We start from the raw sequence: 25,949 nt of genomic DNA, 5'->3' as shown, positions 1-25,949 counted from the left end.
CCATCATCGTCACCACTTACTTATATCTAGAATGTAAAAGCAAGGATGTAATGCTGAGGCTTTATAAGGCATTGGTCAGACTGCTTTTGGAATATTGTGAGCAATTTTGGGCCCCATATCTAAAGAGGGATGAGCTGGCCCTGGGGGGAGTCCTGAGGATATTCAGGAGAATGATGCTGGGAATGAAAGGCTTGATGTACGAGGAGGATGTTTCCATTAGTAGGAGAGTCTAGGATCTGAGGGCACAGCCTCAGAATAAAAGGTCTCTTTAGAACTGAAATGAGGAGGAATTTCTTCAGTCAGAGGATGGTGAATCTGTGGAATCTGTTGCCACAGGGGGCTGTGGAGGCCAAGTCATTGGGTGTATTTAAGGCAGAGATTGATAGATTCTTGATTGCTAAGGGGGGGGGGGGGGGTTAAGGGTTATGGGAAGAAGGCAGGAGAATGGGGTTGAGAAAAAAAATGAACCATAATTGAATGGCGGAGCAGACTCGTTGGCTGAATGGCCAAATTTTCTCCTCTATCTTATGGCCTAATGGACTTTCTATGGGAGCTTGGATGCCCCTTTTCCAACATGAGGCAGCGTGGTGGTGCAGCAGTTAGTACTGCTACCTCTCAGCTCCAGGAACCTGGGGTTGATCTGAGTCACAGATGCTGCGTGTGCGGAGCTTGCACCTTCTCTCCGTGACCAGGTGGATTTCTTCTGGGTGCTCCAGTTTCCTCCCACATCCCAAAGATGTACTGGTAGGTTAATTGAGCACTGCAAATTTCCCCATAGGGTAGTTTAATGGCAAAAAGAATCAAATTGATGGGTACGTGAGAACATTCCAGCAATGAGTTCAAGAAATGTTTTATTGACTGTAAGATTCTTTGGCAGACCTTGAAATTGTGAAAAGTGTGATAGAAATTTAAGTTTTTATTTCTGTGCCTTGTTGGTAGCCTCTTTGATAGTCCACCTGTGAAGCATTTTGGAACTTTTTTTATTGCATTGCTCTATAAATAGCAAGTTGTCATTAATGACAAGAATTCCCACTTGTCACATTACCAAACATTGGAATACTGGAGAGGATGAACAGTCTCAGTTTTCAAGGGATGGCTTCTACCTACAAAGCTTGAAGTAATACAACCCTACTGCCGAACAGGTGCTTCAATACTTTGTATGGATGATACAAGATTAGTTCTATTTTAACTGATGTAAACTGGCTCTCTGGTCCTCAGTGGCCTTCCCCAGTCTCAGGATCACTGGAAGAAGAATGTCAGTCAGAAGATAAAAGACTTGATTGCAATCTTTGGAGAACTGCCCATGTGGTATTCCTGTGACCTTCGTTTTTCTGCCCTGCTTCTATTTCTTGCTGAGTTCAATCAGGCCAGATTAAGACCATCAGTAGCCTGAGCACTTTGAAGAACAATTTCAGCTGCAAGGCTGGACTGGAGATGCTGGGATTGTTCTCTTTGGAGCAAAGGAGATTGAGTATTTGACACAAAATCATGACTAGCTTGGATAGGATGAATAGAAGAAAGCTGCTTCCATTAGCAAATCGTTCAAGGGTCGGGGGATCACAGTTTTAAAATTTTGGACAAAAGATACGGGGTGGCAGGGTGAGGAGTAACATTTTTGCTTGTAGGTTTCAAGGAAACAGAATCAATCAGCATCTTTAAAAGGGAAGTGGATATCCAGGCACATGGGGAATGGGCTGAAGCAAACTAATCTCCTCAGACCCAGCATAAATCAATGACCTGAATGCCTCCTTTATGTCATAATGTGCAGAAGAGGATCACCAGGATGCTGCCTGGACTAGAGGGTATGAGCTATAAGGAGAGGTTGGACACACTTGGGTTGTTTTCTCTCGAGCGTCGGAGGCTGAGGGGTAGACCTGACAGAAGTTCATAAATTATGAGCGGCATAAAAGAGGTAGACAGTCAGCATCTTTTTTCCAGGATAAAAATGTTGAAGACTAGAGGGCATAGCTTTAAGGTGAGAGAGGGAAAATTTAAGGGAGATGTGCAGGCCAAGTTTTTTTACATAGAGAGTGGTAGGAGCCTGTAACAGGCTGCCAGGGGTAGTGGTGGAAGCAGATATGACAGTAGCGTTCAAGAGGCTTTTAGGTAGGCACATGAATCTGCAGGGAGTGGAGGGATTTGGATCATGAAAGGGATGTAGTTCAATTTGACGTTGTGTTCAGCACAGACATCATGGACCGAAGGGCCTGTTCCTGTGTCGTACTGTTCTGTTGTCAATGTTCTATAATAATTCTGTGATTCTCTGAGCTGTTCACATCGTAAGCACAGGTTCCAATCACTTATATGGCCCAAAAGTCACAGCAAGCCAATTCTATAAGGAGGTATGTGGAATGTGTACAGAACAAATAGATCAAGAACTTCAAACTGATTTCTTTTATTTATTCACAGGATATGGCCGTCACTGACAAGGCTATCATTTGTTGCCCCTCCCTAATAATTAAAACATAGAACATAGAACAGTACGGCACAGGAACAGGCCCTTCGGCTCATGATGTCGGTGCTGAACACTGTCAAATTGAACTAAATCTCTTCTGCCTGCACGTGATACATATCCCTCCATTCCCTGCATATTCATGTGTCAATTTAAAAGCCTCATAAACAGCACTATCATATCTGCAACCTCTTAAACACCACTATTGTTTCTTAAACTAAGTGGTTTGCTAGGCTACTTCAGAAGGCAGTTACGAATCAAGCCCTTTGCAATGGGTCTAGAGTCAGACTGCATAAATTTGGCAGATTTCCTTCCTGAAAGGATAAGGGTGAACCAGCTGAACTTTCCACTAAGTTTCTGGTTGTCATTACTAATATTAGTTTTTTAATTCCAAAATTAGTTTAATTAACTGTATTTAACTTTTCCAGATGTCGCAATGGTACTTGTACTCTGGATATCAGTCCAGGAATTACTAGTCCGGTGATTCAGCTGCTATTTTGTCTGTAAATGACTTTGAATTTGACAAAGATCTGGATAGACTGGGCTCAGGAGCAGAAGTATTATTCAGTGTGGACTAGTGCAAAGGAGAGGTCCTGGTTTTGTTTATCCTCTTCAGGATTGCAAAAGAAAGAGAGAATGAAGTGCTTGCCATAATTCACATCTGCAGAGTCTAACCCCAGACTTGGTTCCTCTTTAAAAAATGAATTGTTTATGTGAAATGCATTCACTGGAATATTCTGGGAAATTTGAGGAACTTACAGCAATGTGCAGCGACGTTAAAGTGAGCTAGAGAACATGCTGCTTGCAAACATCAAACATCACGGAACTATGCAACTTTTTCGTACACTATAAAAGTGAAACCGAAGATACTTCACTAGTTGTGATGAGCTTTGGGACGTCATGAGGTCTTGAAAGGTGTTATATAAATGCAAGTCTTTGTTATTTTATAGATCAGGGTTTATTTCAATATCATTGTCTACTTTTCATTCAACCTTTCCTCTCCTGCCCCTAGATAGGAATAGACTCCCCTAAATATTTTCAACATTCTCAAATGTATTGTAGGAGTGGCTCTTCAGTGATTGGGGTAAGACATATTGGGAAGAAATTTAGTTTAGTTTGAATATAATTCAATGGAAAGGATTATCGCAAGAACACCCCAGGCAGCTGATACTATAGTGCTCATTCAGTGTAGTGCCAGATGAATTTCCATCGCATTGTTGGGGCTGGTTAAAGAGAACTTTACCCTGCATGAAACCTGCCCAGAGCTATCCGAAAAGAAAACAGGAACAAATTAGGGTTTCACCTTCTTGGACCTGTTCTGCCATTCAATGAGTGGTTCCCTATCTCAGCACTAAAATCCCTCACCAAAAAAATATAAAGCAAACACTGAAATAAATGCTCGGTGGCGTGGAGACAGATATACTCTACTATAAACACTCCACAAATGGCTGACTAACAGCTTATACCATCTGTACCCAGCCAATTAAATCTCCCAAGTGAACAAGAATGCTGAAATCTCCCATGTCTCTTGGTCGGTGAGTGTCTGGCATCTTATTTTTCCATGAGGTGATTTGATCCCGCCAAGTAAGCAACACCAGCTACCTTCTAGAGGAGCTTTGAATATTCCAGTTGAGATTCACAAATCTTAAATCATTTGCCCCAACTCCAACACTTCCCTATTTCTTTCCTGAAAGGACTGACTCCTTCCTGAGGCAAAATTTGACCGTGGTCTCACCTTATGCCTGACTCCAGGCGTGACCAGCCTGCTTAACTGTGAAGCTTTACCCTTTCCCCAGGAAATGTGTCCTGGCTGTGAGTGGTAACACAGACTGAGAGTGTGATGCAGAGAGATCACGGTGGCGGGAGAAGATAGATCTGAGGGGAAAGTTGCAGAGTTGATCTTCCATCCAATATCTGTCTCATCCAATGTTTCATTCTTTCAGTAGCAGTTGAGCATAATGCTCCACTTCTGAAATTTGGTTCTATTGTCTCTAAAACAAAAAAGTGATCACCAACCATTATTCTTCTATTACTGCTCTAACATTCTCTGATGCAATTGTTAAAAATTAATTTATTCTATGTTGAGCTTGCAAGGGCTCTATTCGCTGGATATCATGAAAAGCAGCAGGTCAGTAAGATGTAAAAATGGGATATGGGATGCTTTCCTTTATTGGCCAAGACACAGAATATAAGAGCAGGGGTGTTGTATTGGAACTGTATACAAAACCAGTGAGGCCAGAGCTTGAGTACAGTTCCGGTCACCACATGACAGAAAAGAGATGATTGCATTGGAACGAGTACAGAGGAGATTTATGAGGATGTCGGCAAGACTGGAAAATTGTAGCAATGAGCAAAGATTGGAAAGGCCTGGGCTGTTTCCTTTAGTACTGTGGGGCTTGCAGGGACAAAGGTGTACAAAATTATGAGGGACTAGAGTAAATAGCAAGGGCCCTTAGTAGAGAGCTAGCAACCAGAGAGTGGAGATTCAAAGTAATTACTAGAAGGATTAGGGATTTTTTTTTCATCTAGAGTTGGTCGAGAATTCACTATTTAAAAAGGGTGGTCAAAGCAGTAACTCTTGCCACGTTTAACAAGAACTTGGTTATGTGACCTGCAGGGCTACGGACCTGTTGCTGGAAGATGGGATTAGGCTTGCACGTTCTAGTTGGATGGACTGAATAGTCGTCTTTGATTCTATGACTTTTTGTCCACCCTAAAAGTCATTTAAAAAGGTAGTGCTGAGCCACCTACTTGTATGGTACGGTCCATATAGTGAAGGTACTTTCACTGTACGTAGTAACCTTGATACAACTATGTGGCTGGCCAGGCCTTTGCAAAAGGTAGTTTAGAGTCAAACACATTGCTGTGAGTCTGGAGTCATATAGCTTCCAGACCAGTTAAGGATGGAATGACGTTAGTGAACCGGTTAGGGTTTTACAACAATCTGTCATAACCATTGGTGATTTTAGTTTTTGAGTCAAGATTTCTTTAACTCCTTGGATGGGAAAGGTTTGGAGGGTTATGAGGCAATGCAGTCAAATGGGATTAGTGTAGATAAGCATTTTAGTCACCATGAATGAGTTGGGCCGAAGGGCCTGTATAACTCTATGAATCTACAACTAATTAATTGTGTGCATATAGTCTGCAGGGAACTTTCAGACCCACTCACAATTGTGTCAATGCCATGCCAAATTGAATGTTAAATGTGTACTCAGGAGAAGAAGGGGCAATGCATACACCCCCCTAACACTGCACCTACCTGCCTCTCCCACAACACCACCTCCATATTGATATTACAGCAGGACAAAAATAAATGGCATCTCCCAAAGAACTGAGCCTGTGGAACTCTGATACCAGTATTGGCATAGTGCAAACAGATGCCTGGCCTGGAGCCAGCGCCAGCTGTTTGATCTCTCCTTGATCTTGTGCCACCTCTATTTGTGCTCCACACCTTCACAATTGGGTTTAAAAGATTCCTGGATTGCAATGGTGTTGGTCCTGTAACTTCAGACGGGTCTTTCATGTGACGCAAAACCACCCAGAATAACTCTGCCTTGTTTCCCAAGCCCAGGTGTAAGACCCAAACTCCTGCACTAGAATTGACTAAATTATTTGAGGCTTGTGTTGTGTTTAAGTCAGTGGACTAGCAGCCAGAGTTCTGGACCATCTAGAGTCATGGGTGCAATTTCCAGCAGGTAGCGATAGAATTTAAATTCAAATAATTAAACATCTGTGGAATCAAAAAAAAGCTAGTTTTGGTAATTGTAACTATGAAACTATTGGATTGTCTTAAAGATCAGTCTGGTTCATGAATCAGAATCAGGTTTATTATCGCTGTCTTATATGACGTGAAATTTGTTGTTTTGCAGCAGCAGTACAGTGCAAAGACATTAAAAAAAACCTATAAATTACAAAATAAATAGTGCAAAAAAAAGGAACAGTGAGGTAGCGTTCATGGACCGTTCAGAAATTTGATGATGGAGGGGAAGAAGCTGCTACTGAATCATTGAGTGTGGGTCTTCAGACTCCTGTACCTCCTCCCCGATGGTAGTAATGAGAAGAGGGCATGTCCCAGTTGGTGAGGGACCTTAAGTGATGGAGGCTGCCTTTCTGAGGCAGACTCTTGAAGATGTCGTCGATGGCGGGGAGGGTTGTGCCTGTGATGGAACTGGCTGAGTCTACAACCATTGGCAACCTCTTGTGATCCTGTACATTGGAGCCTTCATACCAGGTTGTGATGGAACCAGTCAGAATGCTCTCCACCATACATCTATGGAAATTTGCAAGAGTCTTTGGTGATATACCAAATTTTCTCAACCTCCACTGGTGTGCCTTCTTTGCATCGATGTGTTGGGCCCAAGACAGGTCCTCGAAGGTGTTGATGCCCAGGAACTTGAAGCTGCTCACCCTTTCCACCACTGACCCCTCAATGAGGAATGTGTTCCACGGAAGGGTGTCCTGCCATCCTAACCTAGTCTGGCCTATATCTAACTCAAGTGGTTGACTCTTAACTGCCTCCTCAGCTCCGGGGCAATTAGGGATGGGTAATAAGTGCTGGCATTGCCAGCCATATACACATCTCATGACCAATAAATGAATTACAGATCTCACAATGTCAATGTGGCCTTTGAGGTTGTGGGTTCATATTCCTCTCCAGGGATCTGAGTATCAAAAACTGACATCTCAGGACAGTGATGACAGAAAAGATTCAATAGCGTTATTCAAAGAAAAGCACTGCATTTTCCCAGGGAGTTGTAGCCGATGCACCCCTTTTATATAGAACGTAGAACACTACAGCACAGTACAGGATCTTCGGCCCACAATGTTGTACCAACATTTTATCCTGCTCTAAGATCTACCTAACCCTTCCCTCACACATAGCTCCCCATTAATCACTAAAAACAGATGTTTACATTGCTGCTTGTGAGTCCTTGCAGTGGGAAAATCAGCACCCACATTTCCTGTAATGGAGCAGTCATTACCCTTCTCAAGGACATCACTCTGTGCAATGTGATTTGGGGCATCCTCAGCATGTGAAAGATGAAATGCAAGTCTTTATTTATCAATGAGTCGATTGCAAGAAACTTCTCCCCATGGCAGAGGTGCCTAAGACCAGAGGGCTTAGGTTTAAGGTGAGGAGTAAGAGGTTTCGAGGAAGAAATTTTTCACCCGGAGGGCAGTTGCAATCTGGAACGCACTGCCTGACGAGGTGGTGGAGGCAGGTACTCTCACAGCATTTAAGAGGCACCTGGACAAGTACTTGATTGCCAAGGCACATAGTAGGCTGCAGACCAGGTGTTTGTAAATGGGATTAGTGTAGATTGGTACTTGATGGTTGGTATAGACGTAGTGGGCCTGTTTTTGAGCTCTATTACTCCATGACTCTATGACCTCTTTGATAAATTTGGCAGCAAGCATTTTGATCTTTTCACCTCACATCACCCTGTCTGTTTCTCCACTATTTCCAGCTGTGTGGCTCGATGAGCTTCAGTGGCCTTGATGCCCACTCTTTGTGTGGGTCTGGTGAAGATATCAGTAAATATTCTAACATGAGCCAGCCTCAGTTAGGACGACAGCCAAGTAGCCTGGATTGCCTCAAGCTAAGGAAGAGAGTCTAGTCATGTAGTTAGTTCCCTGGGAGTCCCAGTTCCCAGTGATGACTGGACCAGACCTTGAAGTGATGCTTCGTTGGTGGAGTTGCCTTTCGACATGTTGGACTTGTGCCTGATCGATGAGCCAGCAATATGGAAGAGCTCTGGCAGGGTCAGTACCTTCACAAGAGGGACAAAGCTTTGGGGGTTTACAAATTATAAATGTTCCATTTCTTTAAACTCCACTCTGACTGTTAATTTCTTGTTTGGAAAAAAATAAATGTGGCCTCTGCCCCTACAGAACATCACAGCAGCCTTTCAAAGACCTTTTGTAGAAGAGCAACACTCTCAGCTGACTGCTTATGACTCAGGGAAATGTCATGTCTTTTTAAAATATTTATGCCCACATTTCCAATTTTTTTTCATCTGGTTTGCAACCACATTAAATATATCCAAAGCACATATCAAAATGTAGGGTTTCTGGAAAAAAAATCTTGAGGAAATGCTGAAGATTTCTGCACATGGTACAAAAATAAACCACACTGCGATGTTATATGTTTTGAAACATAAGGGTTGACAGGTTAGAAGCTGAAAGGCTATTTCCCTTGAAATGAATCTAGAACTAAGGTGTGGGGAGAGGGGCAGTCTCAACATGAAAGGTTGGACATCTAGGAGTCAAGTAATGAGACATTTCTGTTCTCACCTTTGGAAGCTCATTTGTGCAACGTGTTCAGGACAGGTTGAGAGATCCTTGGAAACTAAGGGACTCGGAGGAAACTGGGATTGGGCAGGAAAGTGGGCGAGGGGGGAGATCAGCCATGATCTCAATGAATAGCAGAGGTGACACAGGGGTCTTAATATTTTTTTCACAATCTCTACCCCTTTAGCTGATCAACTGAGCATTCTTTGCAACCCATCACACACAGTGTATCCTCTGAGAGGGGAAAGGACTGTGTGGTGTATCACTGAGTCAAGTCACTGTAGGGAGCTCCATTTTCTGGCTGTTGTTGGTTTAACAGCTTCTCTTAGCCACATGAGAGACCTGCTGTGAGCTTGAGGACCATTCCTGATCATGAGTGCCCTTTGTTTATGAACAGGCAGAAGGCTGGGAAAAGCTGGGGCTAAAATGAGGAGACACAGCAGTGTCCTGTGAAATGAAGTGGATGAAATGGTTCAGAGTTGAAGAACAAAATACAGCAGCTGCAGTAAACCTGAAATAAAAACAGGACATGCCACAAATACTCAGCAGGTCAGGCAGCACTTATGGAGAGAAAAGAAGAGTTTCTAGGATTTTCTATTTTTAATAAATGACACAGCTGGTGTGTTGGGGTTTTGGTGACGTATTGATCATGGCTGGTGTTAGCTATTGAATCCTGCATCTGTTGTGTTGAAGAGATTTGGTGTTGATATATTACTGTCACTTGGATTGAGGTACAGTGAAAAACTTCTCTTGCATACCGTTCATACAGATCAATTCATAACGGTGCATTGAGGTAGTACAGAATTAAAAACAATAACAGAATACAGAGTAAAGTGTCACAGCTACAGGGAAGTGCATTGCAAGTAAACAATAAGGTGCAAGGTCAAACAAGGTAGATAGTGAGGTCAAGAGTCCATCTCATCGTATAAGGGAACCGTTCAATAGTCTTATCACAGTGGGATAGAAGCTGTCCTTGAGCCTGGTGCCCTCAGGCTCCTGTATCTTCTGTCTGATGGGAGAGGAGAGAAGAGAGAATGACCTGGGTGGGTGGGGTCTTTGATTATGCTGGCTGCTTCACCAAGGCAGCAAGAGGCATAGACAGAGTCCAGGAGGGGAGGCTGTTTCCGTGATGCGGCTGTGTCCACAACTCTCTGCAGTTTCTTGTGGTCCTGGGCAGAGCAGTTGGTACCAAGCTATGATACATCCGATAGGATGCTTTCTATGGTGCATTGATAAAAGTTGGTGAGTGTCAAACGGGACATGCCAAATTTCTTTAGCTTCCTGAGGAATTAGAGGTGCTGGTGAGCTTTCTTGGTTGTGGCATCCACGTGGTTGGACCAGGACAGGCTCTTGGTGATATTCACCCCTAGGAACTTGAAGCTCTCAACCCTCTTGACCTCAGCACCATTGACGTAGACAGATGCATGTACAGGTGCTGACATTGACATTTCATTAAAACTTATCAATGTGATGGGACAGTGATAGGATTTAGAATGGTCTGACCATGGAATCACCTGCCTGAAGCCATTCCACTGGGGATTCGCTTCATATTCACAATAAAAAAAATATAATTGCTAGAAATCTGAAATAAAAACAGAAAATGCTGGAAATATTCAGCAGGTCAGGTAGCAAAAAGAACCAGAGGAAACAGTTGAGGTGATTCATATTATTGTATTATGGCTTCTACCATGGAATCTTGGAGTTCTGTTTTGGAACCAGGGTCCCTGTGAGTTGCAGGATGTCTATTGTCCATTCATTTCTGTCTTTTAAGGTGGGGGGGGACATTTAAAAGAAACCTGAGGGGCAACTTCTTCACGGAGGGGGTGGTGCGTATATGGAATGGGCTGCCAGAGAAAGTAGTTGAAGCAGGTACAATAATGACATTTAAAAGATATTTGGATAAGTACATGGATAGGAAAGTTTTAGAGGGATACGGGCCAAACGTGGGCAAAAGGGACTAGCTTGGTGGGCACCATGGTCAATATGGACGAGTTGGGCCGAAGGGCCTAATTCCCTGCTGTATGAAACTCTGACTCTGAGTGCTCAAATCGTGAATCCCCTGTGATGCCCAGTCACACGCCAGGAAATATTATTTAAAGCTAAAATAGACAACTGCATTTTCAAATTAAAATTTGGGGAAATGAAAGCAATTAAAATCGAGAGGTGCAGGACTGTATAACACATTTGGTCTTCCCAAAATCAGGGGTTAGTCCACAAAGAGGCATTTTCTATTTCCTTGATTGCAAATTTCTTTGAGTGTGTCTGAATGTTTTCTTTCTCTCCCTATCCTGCTCTCTCTCTCTTTCATTCTTGGATCTCTATCTCTGAGCAGTCCACCCAGTTTTATTTGTAATTTTCTGTTTTACTTTCTTTTTGGCTCTGTTTCTCTCCCTCTAGAAATAATCTGGCTGCTTCAGAGTGGCTGGATATTTTCTAAATTTCTGGCTGCCTCTCCTCTCTGACTCTTGGTTCCTTGCTGGCTCGGTTTTGATTCTGGGTGGAGCTACCAGCCTAGGTTCTCCTGTCCTATTCGTTCAGTGAGAGGGAGGGAGCCTTCCCGGACACATGATTGATGGAGCTGTGTGGATCTCGGCGGTTTCTTTCTCCTTGGCGTGTGTGCTTCTGATTTCTTTATATTTTCTGCCTCTCTCACTCAGGGCGAGCAGAGTTGGAGAGTTGGACTTCTGTGGGACCCAAGTCTGGGCTGGATGGATGGGAATGGGGAGAAGGGGCGACCCATTCTGCCACGGAGTCCTTCAAATCCTGACTATCGTTCTGTGCCTCCCAGCAGGTAAAGCAAAGACATTCCATCGCACAAAGAGAAGTTGGAAGCTCACTATTTTTTTAAGTTGCATTTGCGTGGGTTAAGTGCAGAAGGCGTCTGATTTCGGATGCAGCAAAACATTATTCAGCGAGCTTATGCTTTACAGCTGAGATTACTTTGTGTTTGCCACACAACAGAATAGAAATCGTATGTGGAAATTTACTTGGGTTTTTTTTGAACTGATTCTCTGTTTTAAAGTAGACCGTCACATCCAAGGGAAAAGTTTTTAGAACGTTGTGCTGCCATTTGTATGGGATAAGTTAATCCTTAGGACAGAGTTTCGAAGACTTTTTTGTTTTGTGATTGGAACGAGTTAAGTCAGAGAGACCAGACCCAAAGCTCTTGGCTTCAGTAACGTAGCGATGCATTTGCAGAAATCTTTCTCCCCCAGTTAATGTGCGAACATTTATAAAACGCGTCTTTTTTTCTCGAACAAATCGACAGTTTTTTTTCTCTTTTTTTTGCTCAATGCTCTGAGGGTCTTACAAAGCCCTCCACAGAATCGGTCTGTTTTCATTGGGGGATGGGCAACGCCTGGCAATTTAGGAAAACTTCACCACTTTCTGAAGTTCCCATTTCGTTAAAATCGCCTGTGTGTGGACATAACTGTGATGCAATCTCTTGAAAACAAAATACTTTATGTACACAGATTATTCATTTGTGCTTAACTCACATTTGCAACACTGTAAAGTCCTTCAATATATTCTGACCAGAATCTTGATTAGCATTGAAGAGAATTCCTTAATTTACCCAGTTGTGGTGGAAATGCTGAACTCAGTAGAAATCTTTAATTGTATCAATCGCCCACAGGGTTTATATTACCACGTATCTGGCTGATTGGTTTTTAGATTGGCGAAGAGACCTTATCTAGCTCAATTAAATCTCTTTTCAGTAGCAAAAATCAAAATAACACGTCGCCGATTTGCAATTCAATTGAATGCGCTTGCAAAACAAAAGCTTTTTAAAAATATTGTCCTACGAACGATTTCATATAAAAAAAGTTTAATTGCAGATTCCACGGTTAGTAAACACTGCAATGTATCAAAAAATATTGATTGCATTGTGCACTTGATTGCGATTGAAGTTTTCAATGTGGAGGCCTGATCCAGGAAATGCGATGATAATGAGTGTGATTAGGTTTGGAGATCAATGGTTTTTGTGTGTGTCGGAATATATTTCTGAATATCTTGCTGTGTATTGTGTCTATTCGCAGTCTTGACCTTTTTACGTTTAAAATTCATGCATATTTCCCTCTTCAGATCTTTCCTCCTCTTTTAATGTCTTTTTTTCTTGAAGTCTCTTTAGAGTTCCCTATGTGGGAAGATCGAGCTGGCTCTATTGAAGACTTTGTAATGTAAATTAAGTGATCAACCCAATCCAAATTGCCCATTCTTTCTGTGTCAATGAGAAGGTAGCTACTGATTTGCATGTTGTTATATATATTTATTTTCAAAGGGTTAGTTTTATATTGTGTTCGGTCTTGAGGTGAGCTATTAATTTGAAGTCATAACCCCCAAACGCTGATGAAAAATGGGGTTTCTTATAAAATCCTTGGCAATATAGACCTTTAAAATTGCATCTCTTAATTGAAGCAACTAAGTTTGATTGCAATGGTTCATTCTGTGGAAACTGCTTTAGAATAGGATTGACATCTGTTTAGAAAACAACTTTCATTCTTTTGTTCTTAAATACACAATGTGATCCTATAATTTGCTTGAATGTATATTATGGTATTGTATTGAGGCATATTAGCAAGTTGTGATTGTTATGGAAGTCCATCAGAAGGGCTCCATCAGAGCTTCAGCTCGTAGTCCTGTGTGATGCAGACCAGTGTCCGATGACTCCTCTAATCGGTGTTGCTATCAACAGAGCAGTTAGGATCCATAGTTGGTGTCTCGGGGTAGGGGGATCAGGTGGGGTTCTGGTCCGAATTGTTTTCCAAGATTCCTGTAAGCAACGGACTCTGGTAATGATGATTTCGGTTAGGTTGTCTCAAGCTTATAGTCAAATAGCAAGCAAAGTTCTGCTTTGGATAAGATGCAAGAAGGCATTTATTCTCAGTAGAACAGTACTCTGTGAGAGGCAGTGGTATGGTGAAGGGAGAACAACTGGTAAATGAACTGCCAAAGTAAATTTCAAGTTAGTCATCCATTTCTGAAATCTGACACTCTCCCAAGTCTTAATCTGAAAGATATTGGGCAAGGATCAAAGTGATCGGTCTCAAACTGTACCCTTCACTCTCAAGTTAAATTAATCTTACTTATTTCAAAATCATGTCCACTCAAATATTTGTTTTATTGTAAAGATAATTAGTAAAACATCGGTTGGTCTTAATATTCAGGCTAATGGACTTAATATAAGGAATCATGAAGCATTATCTATCTATTCCTCAATGTATATAATTGTTAAATTCAGAAATGGTAACTTCATTGCGTTCAGAGATTTATAGTTCTTGCCTGTAACCAAGAACAACATACGTCAGTGTTTCACCAGATGGTTAAGTCATGTTTGCCCCATTGCTTCCTTTAGTGGATTTACCAGCTGCTGTGGCGAGGAGTGGTGTTGAGCAGGACAGCCCCAAAGTTGGACCTTTCCTGCTGCTCTTACAGCCCTGGCTGTGGGAATACGAGTGATCTTCACTGGGGAGGTGGGCGGATATCAGCCAGGGCTCCCGATCCCGTTTTGTCTGCTCCACCCCCCACTGGAGATGATTGATTGATTGGGCAAAAGGTGGAGAGGATTTGCCTTGGCTGTGACGCCCTCCATGGTCAATCAGTACTCACCACTTAAGTGTTCCTTAGATGAGGTGTTGGAAAGTAGCCAGCTCCCAATGAACAGTACCTCAGTGAGCGTCATTGCACTTAAGGGGAGGAAAAACTACAGGAATAGTTATTTTAATAGTAACCTTTCTCACTGGAGAACTAATATACTTTGGTTGTCTCCATTTTATGTCAGATGCGATTCCTGCCCCAAGTGGGTTGTGATCTTGCCTCATAATCGTAAGGTTGTGAGTTCAAGATATACTCCAAGAGATTAGACCACGGAAATCTAGGCTGAAACTCCAGTACTGTTAAAGAGGAGTGCTGCACTGTTGGAGGGGCTGTCTTTTGGATGAGCTGAAATCAGGAATCACTGGGATATCTGGAATATTATGAGCTGTGTTGCATTCGTTGTCTCTTAATGCCCGCCAGCACCTGTTGGAAACCTTTCCGTTCGACTAAACACACAAAATGCTGGAGGAACTCAGCAGCTCAGGCAGCATCTGTGGAGAGAAATGGACAGTCGACGTTTCGGGTCGAGACCCTTCATCTGGACTGAGAGATGGAGGGGACATAGCCGGTATAAAAAAAGTGGAGGGAAGTGGAGGAGGAAGAGCTGGCGGCGATAGGTGGATCTGGGTGAGGAGAGGTGATAGGCAGATGGGGGGAGAGTGGGAAGAGTGGAAGCTGGGAGGTGACGGGTGGAGGTGACAAAGGGCCGAAGATGATGGAACCTGATTGAAGAGGAAGGTGGAGCATGGAACCAAGGGAAGGGGGTGGGGAGAGCAGACGGGAACAGTGGGGGGAGGGGACCCAGTGGGAGGAGCATGTGGGTGATGGGCAGATAGAGTGGATGGAGGACGGGAAAGAGAGCGATGGGGGCTGGAGTGAGTGTTAGAAAGAACTGGGTAGACAGTCTATTTGACTGCCTGCTCATGGGGAAAAGGCCGGTGCGTGCCAGTGGCACAACATTTGCTGCCAATACTGAGGTTCATGGCAGGACCCTGAACCACCTGCTGTGTCTTGGGAACCCCTCTCGGTGAGGGTAGATGCCAGTGACGAAACACTATTGCCTGAAAACACAGCCTTTTTGCCGACTGAGGAGAAGGGTTAAGATCTCAAACCTTGCCTGTGTTCTACGTGAACAGCAGTGATCCCTGCCCTTTTGATGCTTGGAGACACTGGAGAGATACCATTTTGTTTTTGCAAAATCCTCCAAATCCCTTGGAAGGACAGGTGAACCAGCCCCCTCTCCCAGGCTACATCCTCAGCACTTGAGTCCCTAATTACACGCAGATAGCTCTGTTGGGCAGGCTGCATGGTTCCTCTCCTGACACCAACTTCTGATACAAACACCATGTTCCAAGCTCTGACGTGGAACTGTATTATCGGGGGGACAGAGGCAAACACAAGGATCTGTTCAAAGCCTCCTAGGGGGGAAAATAGCAACATGTCCACTGACTCCTGGGAACCTCTGGCCCATGACTGCTCAAAGCAGAGTAGGAGCATTAAAGATGGTATTAAGAACCTTGAGACCTTGCCTCAGAAGCACATGGAGGCCCAGTGTAAATGTCAGAAGGAGGACATCACCTTACAAACTACCCAGCAGCCAGCCACCTGCCCCATGTGCGGAAGTGTCTCCGGTTCCCACATTGGCATCGTCCTTCACCTTGGAGTTGTCAAAGTCAAATTTATTGTGGTGTGCACAAGTACATGTATGCAAAAGTGCAATGAAGAACTTACGTACAGCAGCATCACAGGCGCCTAGTATCACGTAAGCAGCATTCACAAGAAAATGTAAAAATTGTATATAATTTATGTTTATTATAAGAAAAAACAATTAAAACATAAAAAAAACAAAGTTCATTGTAGTGCAAAGTGATCATAATGCTGCTATACTGTAGTGATTAGGGATGTGCTGGTTGGTTCAAGAACTGAATGGTTGAAGGGAAGTAGCTGTTCCTGAACCTGGTGGTATAGGACTTCAGACTTCTGTAGCTGTGAGAAGATGGCATGGCCTGGATGGTGGGATCTTTGATGATGGATGTTGCCTTCTTGAGGCAGCACCTCCTGTAGATACTACTCATGGGTGGTAACAAAACTATTGTGGAAGGAATAATAATTGTAGGGAGAGACTGCTGGGCTGGGGTGGTTTTCTTTGGAGCAAAGGAGACTGGAGAGAGGGGGCAACACAGGGCCATAATGTCCCAGAGATTCCTGAGTGACAATGTACTGGAGTAGTTAGCACCGCTGCCTCACAGCTCCAGCGACACTGGTTCAATTCTGACCTCTGATTCTGTCCGCGTGGAGTTTGCACATTCTCCCTGCAACTGCGTGGCTTTCTTCCAAGCGCTCCAGTTCTTCCTCTCCCCCCCACCCCACCCCCACCCAAAAGAGATGTGAGTTGATATGTTAATTGGCCTCTGTAAGTTGCCCCTAGTGTAGGTGAGTGGCAGGAGAATTGGGTGGGGGGGCAGTTGATGGGGGTGCAAGAGGGAAAAATACGATTAGTGTAAACGGGTGCTCAATGGCTGGCACAGACTCAGTGGGCTGAAGGGCCTACTTCTGTGCTGTAGGACTATAAGGTTATGAGAGGCTTTGACAGAATGAAGTCTTTCCTCAGAGAAGAAATTCATACTAAGGAGTGTAGATATAAATTAATTGGTAAAATAATTATAGAGGATTTGATTTTTTTTAGTCAAATCACTGGAGAGGCAGTGAGGTCTGTAACTCCAAAGGACGTTGGAGGCACAAACCCCCCCCCCCCCCCCCCAAAGTGTTTAGAAGGTTCCTGCCTGAAGGGTCTGCAAGACTATGGATAAGAGCAGGGAAATGTGAACATTCTACACAGCTCCTTTTGTGAGCAATGTTGAAACGAGAGGGTTAGTGGTCCCTGCTGTGCTATTAGTTTTCTGATTCCATGCTCAAGAGGGAATGCCATGTGAATGTCTTATTAACAGAATAGCTAAGGGCAGAGAAGGGCTTTTATATCCAAGGAATATAATTTGCCATCATATAAACCTTGTAGAAGTTTCCCAGTTGATGACATAAATCTATTACATGCTGTAATCAGGGTCGTCAGCCTCTGATCATTTCTTGATAAACCATACCTTAATCACTTCACAGTCCTTAATCCAGTTGTACATGCACCAGCTCAGGACTCCATCCCCGGATTCAGATGACAATTACGAGATGACGATACTTTGTGCTCTGTGATTTGTAATGTAGTCCAAATCTCTCAAATTAGATTGTTGTCTCCTAATCACTGCCAGGTATCCACTTTATTGAGATCTAGCTTTCTGATTGAGGAATCGGCTCATTGTGCCATTAGACTTGGAAAGAGTAGGGGAGAGAATCTCAGGAGCTTTACAGCACAGGAGGAGGCCATTTGGTCCTTTTTACTAGTGCTGGCTCTCTGAAGGAGATCTCTAGATCTTCACACTAACCCCACAGTTATAGACTCTTACAGCATGGAAACAGGCCCTTCGGCCCAATTCATCCATGCCGACTGTGTTGCCCAGCAAGCTAGTCCCATCTGCCCACATTTGGCCCATAGCCCTCTAAACCTCTCCTATCCACGTACGTATCTAGATGGCTTTTAAACGTTGCTAATGTGGCCGCCTCAACCACTGTTCCTGGTAGCTTATTCCAAATACGCATCACCCTTTGTGTGGAGAAGCCGCACCTGATGTCCCTTTTAAACCTCTCGCCTCTGATCTTAAGCCTATGGCCTCTTGTTTTTAGCACCCCCTCCCTGGAAAAAAAGTCTCTGTGCTTTCACCCTGTCAGTGCCCCTCACAATCTTCTTAACCTATCAGGTATGTAGAGGTTGGCAGTATTTTGTTTTCTGGTTTCTCATGAATGTCACTGCTGAATATTTTTCCATGCATTGAGATAGTGCTTCCCAGATCAATCCCCATTCCCTCACCACCTTTGGGACTCTCTGCATTGCTGGTGTGACCATAGTTTTAGCCCTGAATAAGATTTTGGTCACCACATTATAGGAAAAAGAAGTGACTGCACTATAGAGAATGCCAAGGAGATTTACTTACCTCTTGCAACACAGCCATTCAGCCCATCCTGTCCCTGCAAGCTCCGAGGACAGTAATCCCCATCAATTCCATTCTCCCTCCACTTAATTCCCTGTAGCCCTGGAACCTCAATCTCTCTCGCATACCCATCACTTTCCTCTTTTAATTCTTTTGCCATTTACCTACACTTAGGGTAATTTGCAATTGCTAATTAACCTGCAAATAAGTCCTTAGGATGTGAGGGGAAACCTTATCACCCCAGTGGAAACTGATTCGGTTAACATGCAAACTCCAAATATACAGCACCTGATGTCAGGACGCTGGAGCAAAGATGCTAACAGGATAGAAGAACTGAGGCTATGAGGAAGGATCGGATTGGCTGGGGTTAGACAGAGGAAGCTGAGGGAGACCTAGCTGAGGCACCAAGTTAAGGTAAATAGGAAGGACCTATTTTCCTTGGCAGTGGGGTCAAAAGTCAAGGGCATAGATTTAAAGTTCTTGTTATAAGGATTGGAGGGGAGATGAGGAAAAGTTCTTTTCACCCAGGAAGTGATAGGGATCTGCAATTCACTGCCTGAAGGGAGTCAGGGTGGGGAAGGATGAGGCAGAAACCCCCATTATGTTTGATGTATGTACCTGTGTACTTTTTAAGGGCTGTAACCTGCAGGGTTGTCGACCTAGTGGTGGAAAATGGGACAACGTTGGCTTTTCGTTTTCATCCAGCACACTCGCGATGGGCTGAATGGCCTCCTCCTGTCTCATAAATTGTCATGGAGTCATACAGCACAGAATTGGACCCTTCGGCCCACCAAATCCGTGCCAACCACAAAGCACCCATTTACACTGATCCAATATAAACTCCATTTCATTCTCCCCACATTCTGATAACTTTCATCCTCTTCAGATTCTACCACTGGATTCTAGCACTAGGGGTAATTTACAGCAGGCAATCAACCTAGCAGCCCCGCCTGTCATCAGGATGCGGGAAGAAACCGGAGTACCTGGAGGAAAGCAATGCAGTTATAGGCAAAACATACAAACTCCACACAAGGTCAGGATCGAACCTGGGTTACTGGAGCTGTGAGGCAGAGACACTGCTGGCTGAGTCACTGAGCTATACATTGTATATGATCCACAGATTTTGTGTGAATCATCTTGAATCTCTGACACAAGAGATTCTGCAGATGCTGGAAATCTGGAGCAACGCACAAAAAAATGCTGGAGGAACTCAGCAGGTCAGGTAGCATCTATGGAGGGAAATAAACAGCTGATGTTTCAGGTCGAGACCCTCTGATCCCTCCATAGATGCTGCCTGACCTGCTGAGTTGCTCCAGCATTTTGTGTGTGTTGATCTTGAATCTCTGTCCTCTGCTTATTGAATCTCCTCCTTCAACAGATTACGGGAGTGACCTTACTTTTCATCAACTTGAAGAGAAGTAGTGGCAATGTAATTTTAATTCTGAAAGCATTAAAAGATTTTAGGAAGGAGAGAAGAACAGAGTGGTCCACAGATTACAGAACTTCCTGCAGAATGCACTTGTACATAATCTGATTCTTAGATATCGGCCCTGACTCTAGTTTAGCTCTCCTGCCCTTTTTGTTTTTGAAGTATTGCCATAGGATATTTTCAATCTGCTTAGGAGAATCAACAGGAGATAGGTAAATAAATAGAAACAGGAATCTGAAATCAAAGTGCTGGAGACGCTAAAAAGTCAAGTGGCATCTTTCAGCCGTGTAAAAACCAAAACTGCTGGAAGCATTCAGATTAGGCAACATCTATGAAGAGAGAAACTGAGTTAATGTTTTGGGTCAAAGACCCTTCGTCAGAACTTTCATGGCATTTCCAGCATTTTTTTAATTTCAGAATTCCAGCATCTGCAGGTTTTTGATTTTAAAGGCCTTTAGGGGCTTCAGTTTAACGTCTTTCCAAAAGGTGGTTGCACCCAACAGCGCTGCACTCCTTCAACAGATTACGGGAGTGACAGCTTCAGTTTTTATCCTCAAGTTCCTGGTCTGAGACTTGAAAGAAAAATGTTAACTGCTAAGTATTTACCCAGTTGGAGAGTGGCTGTAGAAAGGAAGAGTGTTAGCATTTTAATTGAATATCCTTTTGTTCAAAGAGTTGGTGGTCTAACTTGTGGGGCCAGTAGATATAAATTTTTGATGTCTGAGTGGAGCTTTGAGACAAAGTGCCCCCACACTCCCCACAAGCACCTCCATTTACCCTTTCAGAATACCAGGCACTTGCATATCTTAAGAATGATAGAGTTTGCCAGCTATGGGCTGTACCCTCTGTATAACTAAAGCTCTTAATCCTTGCATTTACTACCATGAAATCAGGTCACAACAGGAAAGTTGGAAATGTATTCAGCCAAAGGACATTAAATGGGCAGTTCACTACTTGTGTGATAACTCATTCTCTCTTAATTTAGATAGATAGATAGAAATTTTTACTAGTCACATGTACATCGAAACACAGAGTGAAATGCATCTTTTGCCTAGTGTGTTCTGGGGGCAGTCCGCAAGTGTCGCCACACTTCTGTCGCCAACATAGCATGCCCACAACTTCCTAACCCTTATGTCTTTGGAATGTGGGAGGAAACTCACGCAGATACTGGGTGAATGTACAAACTTCTTGCAGACATTGGCCGGAATTGAACCCAGGTTGTTGGCGCTGTAATAGCATTATGCTAATTGCTACACTACTGTGCCTGCCCATTTATCAGTGACAGGTCTTTTCTTTCTAATACTCCATGCTATTGTTGCACTCTTCCAAATTGTTTTCTTCAGATCCTTCACTAGTTTTGTTTGGATAGGGTTGGTAACTAAACTGAGCTGTGTGCCATAGTTTCAGAATGAAGTGATGGTACAAAGGTTTTCAACCCTTGCGTTCCACTTTGCTGAGTTTGTCCCCTGCTCCCTCTTCCCACAACGGTGACCCAGAATACACGGGAAATCGAACCTGAGACTTTGTCCGTATGACTTATGCTCCCCATACATTTACTGGCTGTACATGGAGAGGCTGTCTGTAGGCTGTGCCCGGGTAATGATCAGGTTCCGTTTTTATGGATGTCTATAAGTCAGTTTGGTCCATAAGTCGGAAAACTCACAACATGGTAACCATGCTTCAACAGTATTATAATGAATGGCATCAAAAGCACACAAGGCTGATGAGAGAGAACAATTTACTTAAAGTGGTGAGAGAAAGGAAACTATGTCAAACTTTTGAATTTACTAATATTATGGGAGTTCATTTCTATGTAGGGGTGTCCATAAGTCGGGCACTTATATCCCAGGAATGGTCTGTACACTTCCCCACCCCTACATCACTGTAAAGCACCAAACTCTTGTGTTACCACATCCCAGGCAGTTGCAGGGTCTTTGGTGGGGGCTGAGGAGTTACCATGATATTCTTCCTAACACCACATCAGCCATGAGTCTCTTCCACATGTGGTTAGGGGCTCAGGGTCCAGTGGAAATTGTACCAGAGGCCCTATTGTTAGCACAGGGCATGGCATTGACAACAACCTTCCAATGCTGTGGATGACATTGAGACTAAAATGGACCTGATGTTAGGACTTGCAAATCAGATGGGGTCTTGGCTTCAGTTCCTAATTGCTGGCAGGATCTGTTACTGTGTACCCTTTTGGTATTTAGGAGCTATAACTGGGCTCATTAATGATAAAAGAATGAAAGGAATTGGTTTAATATTGTCACGCGGACTGAGATACAGTGAAGAACTTTTGTTTGCGTGTCATCCAGACAGATCATGCCATAGATAAATACATCGAGGTAGTGAAAAGGAAACCAGAATGCAGAATATAGTGTTGTGGCTGCAGAGTCAGTGCAGTGCAGGTAGACAAATAAAATACAAGGGCCACAAGGAGGGAGATCAAGATTTCATCTTCCGCATACGTGAGGTCCATTCAAGAGTCTGATAACAGTGGTATAGAACCTGTGCTTGAGTCTGGTGGTACATGTTCTCAGGTTTCTGTATCTTCTGCCCAACAGGAGAGGGGAGAAGAGAGAGTAACTGGCGTGGGAGGGGTCCTTGATTATGTTGGCTGCTTTCCCCAAAGCCCTGAGGGTGCCAGATTATCAGATATTTACTGTAGCCAGTTTGTAGTACATACAGAATGAATGACCTCTGGACACAAATTAACATAGAACAGTACAGCATGGGATCAGGCCTTCAGCCCACGATGTTGTGATGAACTCATTAAACTAATGATACCAAATTACACCAATCCCTTCTGCCTGGACATGGTCCATATCCCTCCATTTTCTGCATATTCATGTGTCTGTCTAAGAGCCTCTTAAACACCTCTATCGTATCTGCCTCCACCACCACCCCTGGCAGCACATTCTAGGCACCCACTGCTCCCTGTGGTTTTTTTTAAAAAGAACTTGCCCCACACATCTGCTTACAAACTTGACCCCTCTCACCTTAAATGCATACCCTCTAGTATCAGATATTTCAACGCTGGGAAAAAGATACCGGCTGTCTACTCTTATCAATTCCTCTCATAATTTTATACATTTCCATCAGGTCTCCCCTCAGCCTCTGACACTCCAGAGAAAACAACCCAAGTTTGTCCAACCTCTCCTTATAGCACATGCCGTCTAACCCAGGCAGCATCCTTGTAACTCTCTTCTGTGCCCTCTCCAAAGCTTCCACATCCTTCCAATAACGGGGCGACCAGAGTTGAATGCAATACTCCAGATGTGGCCTAAACAGTTCTATAAAGCTACAATATAACTTCCTGACTCTTGAACTCGATGCCTTGACTAATAAAGGCAAGCATGGCATATGCCGCCTTTATCACCCTATCAACTTGAGCAGCCACTTTTAGGGAGTGGCTGGGGAGTGATTGTTGGGGGGTGTGGGCAGTGAGAGGCAATGCGCAGTGGTGGGGGTTGAAGGTGAAACTAGTATTGTGAATCAGAACTATAATTCTTCGTAACATTTTACTGAATCCTCATAGTCTGCATTCTATCCCTATGATATCCTTCCTACACACATAGGGAATCAAACAGGGCCTTAAGCCCCCCAAGTCCACTCTGACAAACAACCACCCATTTATATTAAACCTACATTAATCCACCTTTTTATCCTCCTCACCTTTCTACCACCTCCTTCCCGATTCTACCACTCACCTACACCCTCGGGACAATTTACAGTGGTCAGTTAACCTACCGATGTGCACGTCTTCCAATTTTTATAAAGCTGCAACGTAACTTTCTGACTCTTGAACTCAATGTCTCGATTAATAAGTGCATCTAGCAACAGCCGGTTGGGAGAAGAAAGTAGAATTGTTGAGAGGAAGTCTCCATTAGTAGGGGAGTCTCGGATCCGAGGACACAGCCTCAGAATAAAGGGACATCCCTTTTAAAACTGAGATAAGGAGGAATTTCTTCAGCCAGAGGGTGGTGAATCTGTGGAATTCGTTGCCGCAGAGGGCTGTGGAGGCCAAGTCATTGGGTGTATTTAAGGCAAAGGTTGATTAGTTCTTGATTGGTAAGAAGGGTTAAGGGTTACAGGGAGAAGGCGGGAGAAAGGGGTTGGGGAAAATAAATCAGCCATGATTGAATGTCAGAGCAGACCCGATGGGCTGAATGGCCTTATTCTGTTTCTGTATCTCGTCTAAGATGCTGATCTCTGGTTTTCTCCACAGTTAGCTGCCAGTGCAGGATTCTGAAGTGTAATTCTGAGTACCTGTCAGCCACGTCTGGACTACACCTGGGTGGGGAAGAGTCGGTGGAGTTCTGCGTTGCGCTCCGTGCCTACTCTCAGTGCACCCGGAAGACGGCTCGCGCCTGCCGCGGGGACCTGGCATATCACTCCGCCGTCCACGGGATTGAGGACCTCATGAGCCAACACAACTGCTCCAAGGTGGGGCCGACCCACCCTCCTGCCCGCCCGCAGCCCACCTCGCAGGACTGCATGGTACACTCGGATGCCCCCGAGACCTGCAACTACGAGAAGAGCCTGTCGCAGCGCGGGAGGAGGGCCAACTACACGCACTGCGGCCTCTTCGGGGACCCTCATCTCCGCACCTTCTCCGACGACTTCCAGACCTGCAAGGTGCGGGGGGCTTGGCCCCTCATCGACAACAGCTACCTGTTCGTTCAGGTCACCAACGTGGCGGTCGTCCGGACCTCCAGCGCCACGGCAACGAGCAAGGTAAGAGGTCACCTGGCGTGTGGTCGAGCCTCGTCCGTTCTTTCTTGGGTTCGCGGGTGTGGGGAGATGGACACGCATTTCCCACCACTTCACCATCACTGTGACCCCCTGAGTTGGAGTTACCCTGCGAAGAAGATTGGCTTGTACTCAGTGGAGTTCGGAGGCCTAGTGGGCAATCCCATTGGGAAGGTCTTGATTCAGGATTCACAGGAGAGATGCCAAAAGCCTAATTTTCCCCATGGCTGGACTCTAAAACAGGTACACGGATGGGAAAGGTTTAGAGGGATATGGGCCAAGCACAGGCAAATGGGACTAGCTCAGTTAAGATACCTTTATTAGTCACATGTACATCGAAACACACAGTGAAATACATCTTTTGTGTAGAGTGTTCTGGGGGCAACCCGCAAGTGTCGCCACACTTCTGGCGCTGACATAGCATGCCCGCAACTTCCTAACCCGTACGTCTTTGGAATGTGGGAGGAAACTGGATCACCCGGAGGAAACCCACGCAGACACAGGGAGAACGTACAAACTCCTTACAGACAGCGGCGGGAATTGAACCCGGATCGCTGGCGCTGTAATAGCGTTACGCTAATTGTTACATTGCTGTGGCACTTCCAAGTTAGGAAGCTTGGTTGGCATGGACGAGTTGGGATGAAGGGCCCGTCTCCCATTCTGTACAACTCCATGACCCTACAAGGGAATGCACGGTCTTGGGGTAAGGAATTGGAATAAGGAATTCCTTTACACAAAAGACCATGTATCTTTGGAATCCTACCCCAGAGGGCCACAGATGTTCACTCGTTGAGTGTGTGCACAGCTGATATCCATAGATCCCTGAGCACTGAAGAGGATTGAGTGGGAAAGTGAAGCTAAGGTGTGGGATCAGCTATCACGTTGATGGAGCTGGTTCGAGGGGCTGAATGGCCCACTCGTGGTTCAGGGATGACGTGGTGTTGAGTATGAAGGAAGTCCAGACTTTGAAACCCTTTGAGGTTGACCCAAAGTACCTCATGCACATTGAGGAACATTTTGTTGTAATAATGAATGTACAGCACAGAAGCAGACCCTTCGGCTCCTCATGTCCATGCTGACCAGTTTGCCCATCTGCACTAACAGCATTTGCCCACTTTAGAACCATATCCTTCCTTTGCCTCGCCTATTTAAGTGTCTGTCTAAATGCCTGTTAAATATAGTGATTGTATCTGATACCACCATCTCCTCCGGCAGCGCGTTCCAGATATCAATCACTCCCTGTGTATAACAGAAAATTGTTCTCAAATTCCCCTTGGATCCCCTTTAAAACTCCTTTCTCTCCCCTTAAACCTGTGCCCTCTTGTTTTGATACCCCTCCCATGTTGTGGGTAGGCAGAGGAAACCAGGCTAGTGGGAACACACAGTGATGCCC

General features: G+C 44.3%; 1 protein-coding gene across 1 annotated transcript in view; it reads left to right on the top strand.

Annotated features, from left to right (window-relative positions):
• rgma (repulsive guidance molecule BMP co-receptor a) overlaps positions 1–25,949 on the top strand; it is a 44,918-nt gene that overhangs the window by 6,921 nt on the left and 12,048 nt on the right. Inside the window, exons 2-3 of the mRNA XM_052040587.1 lie at positions 11,401–11,534; positions 24,033–24,541. Coding sequence (XP_051896547.1) covers positions 11,401–11,534; positions 24,033–24,541 — 643 coding nt within the window. The remainder of the gene's footprint in view (positions 1–11,400; positions 11,535–24,032; positions 24,542–25,949) is intronic.

Source organism: Pristis pectinata, chromosome 28 (assembly GCF_009764475.1).
Source record: "Pristis pectinata isolate sPriPec2 chromosome 28, sPriPec2.1.pri, whole genome shotgun sequence".
In the NCBI taxonomy this organism is placed as follows: domain Eukaryota; kingdom Metazoa; phylum Chordata; class Chondrichthyes; order Rhinopristiformes; family Pristidae; genus Pristis; species Pristis pectinata.
This window is presented reverse-complemented; position numbering and strand designations above follow the sequence as displayed.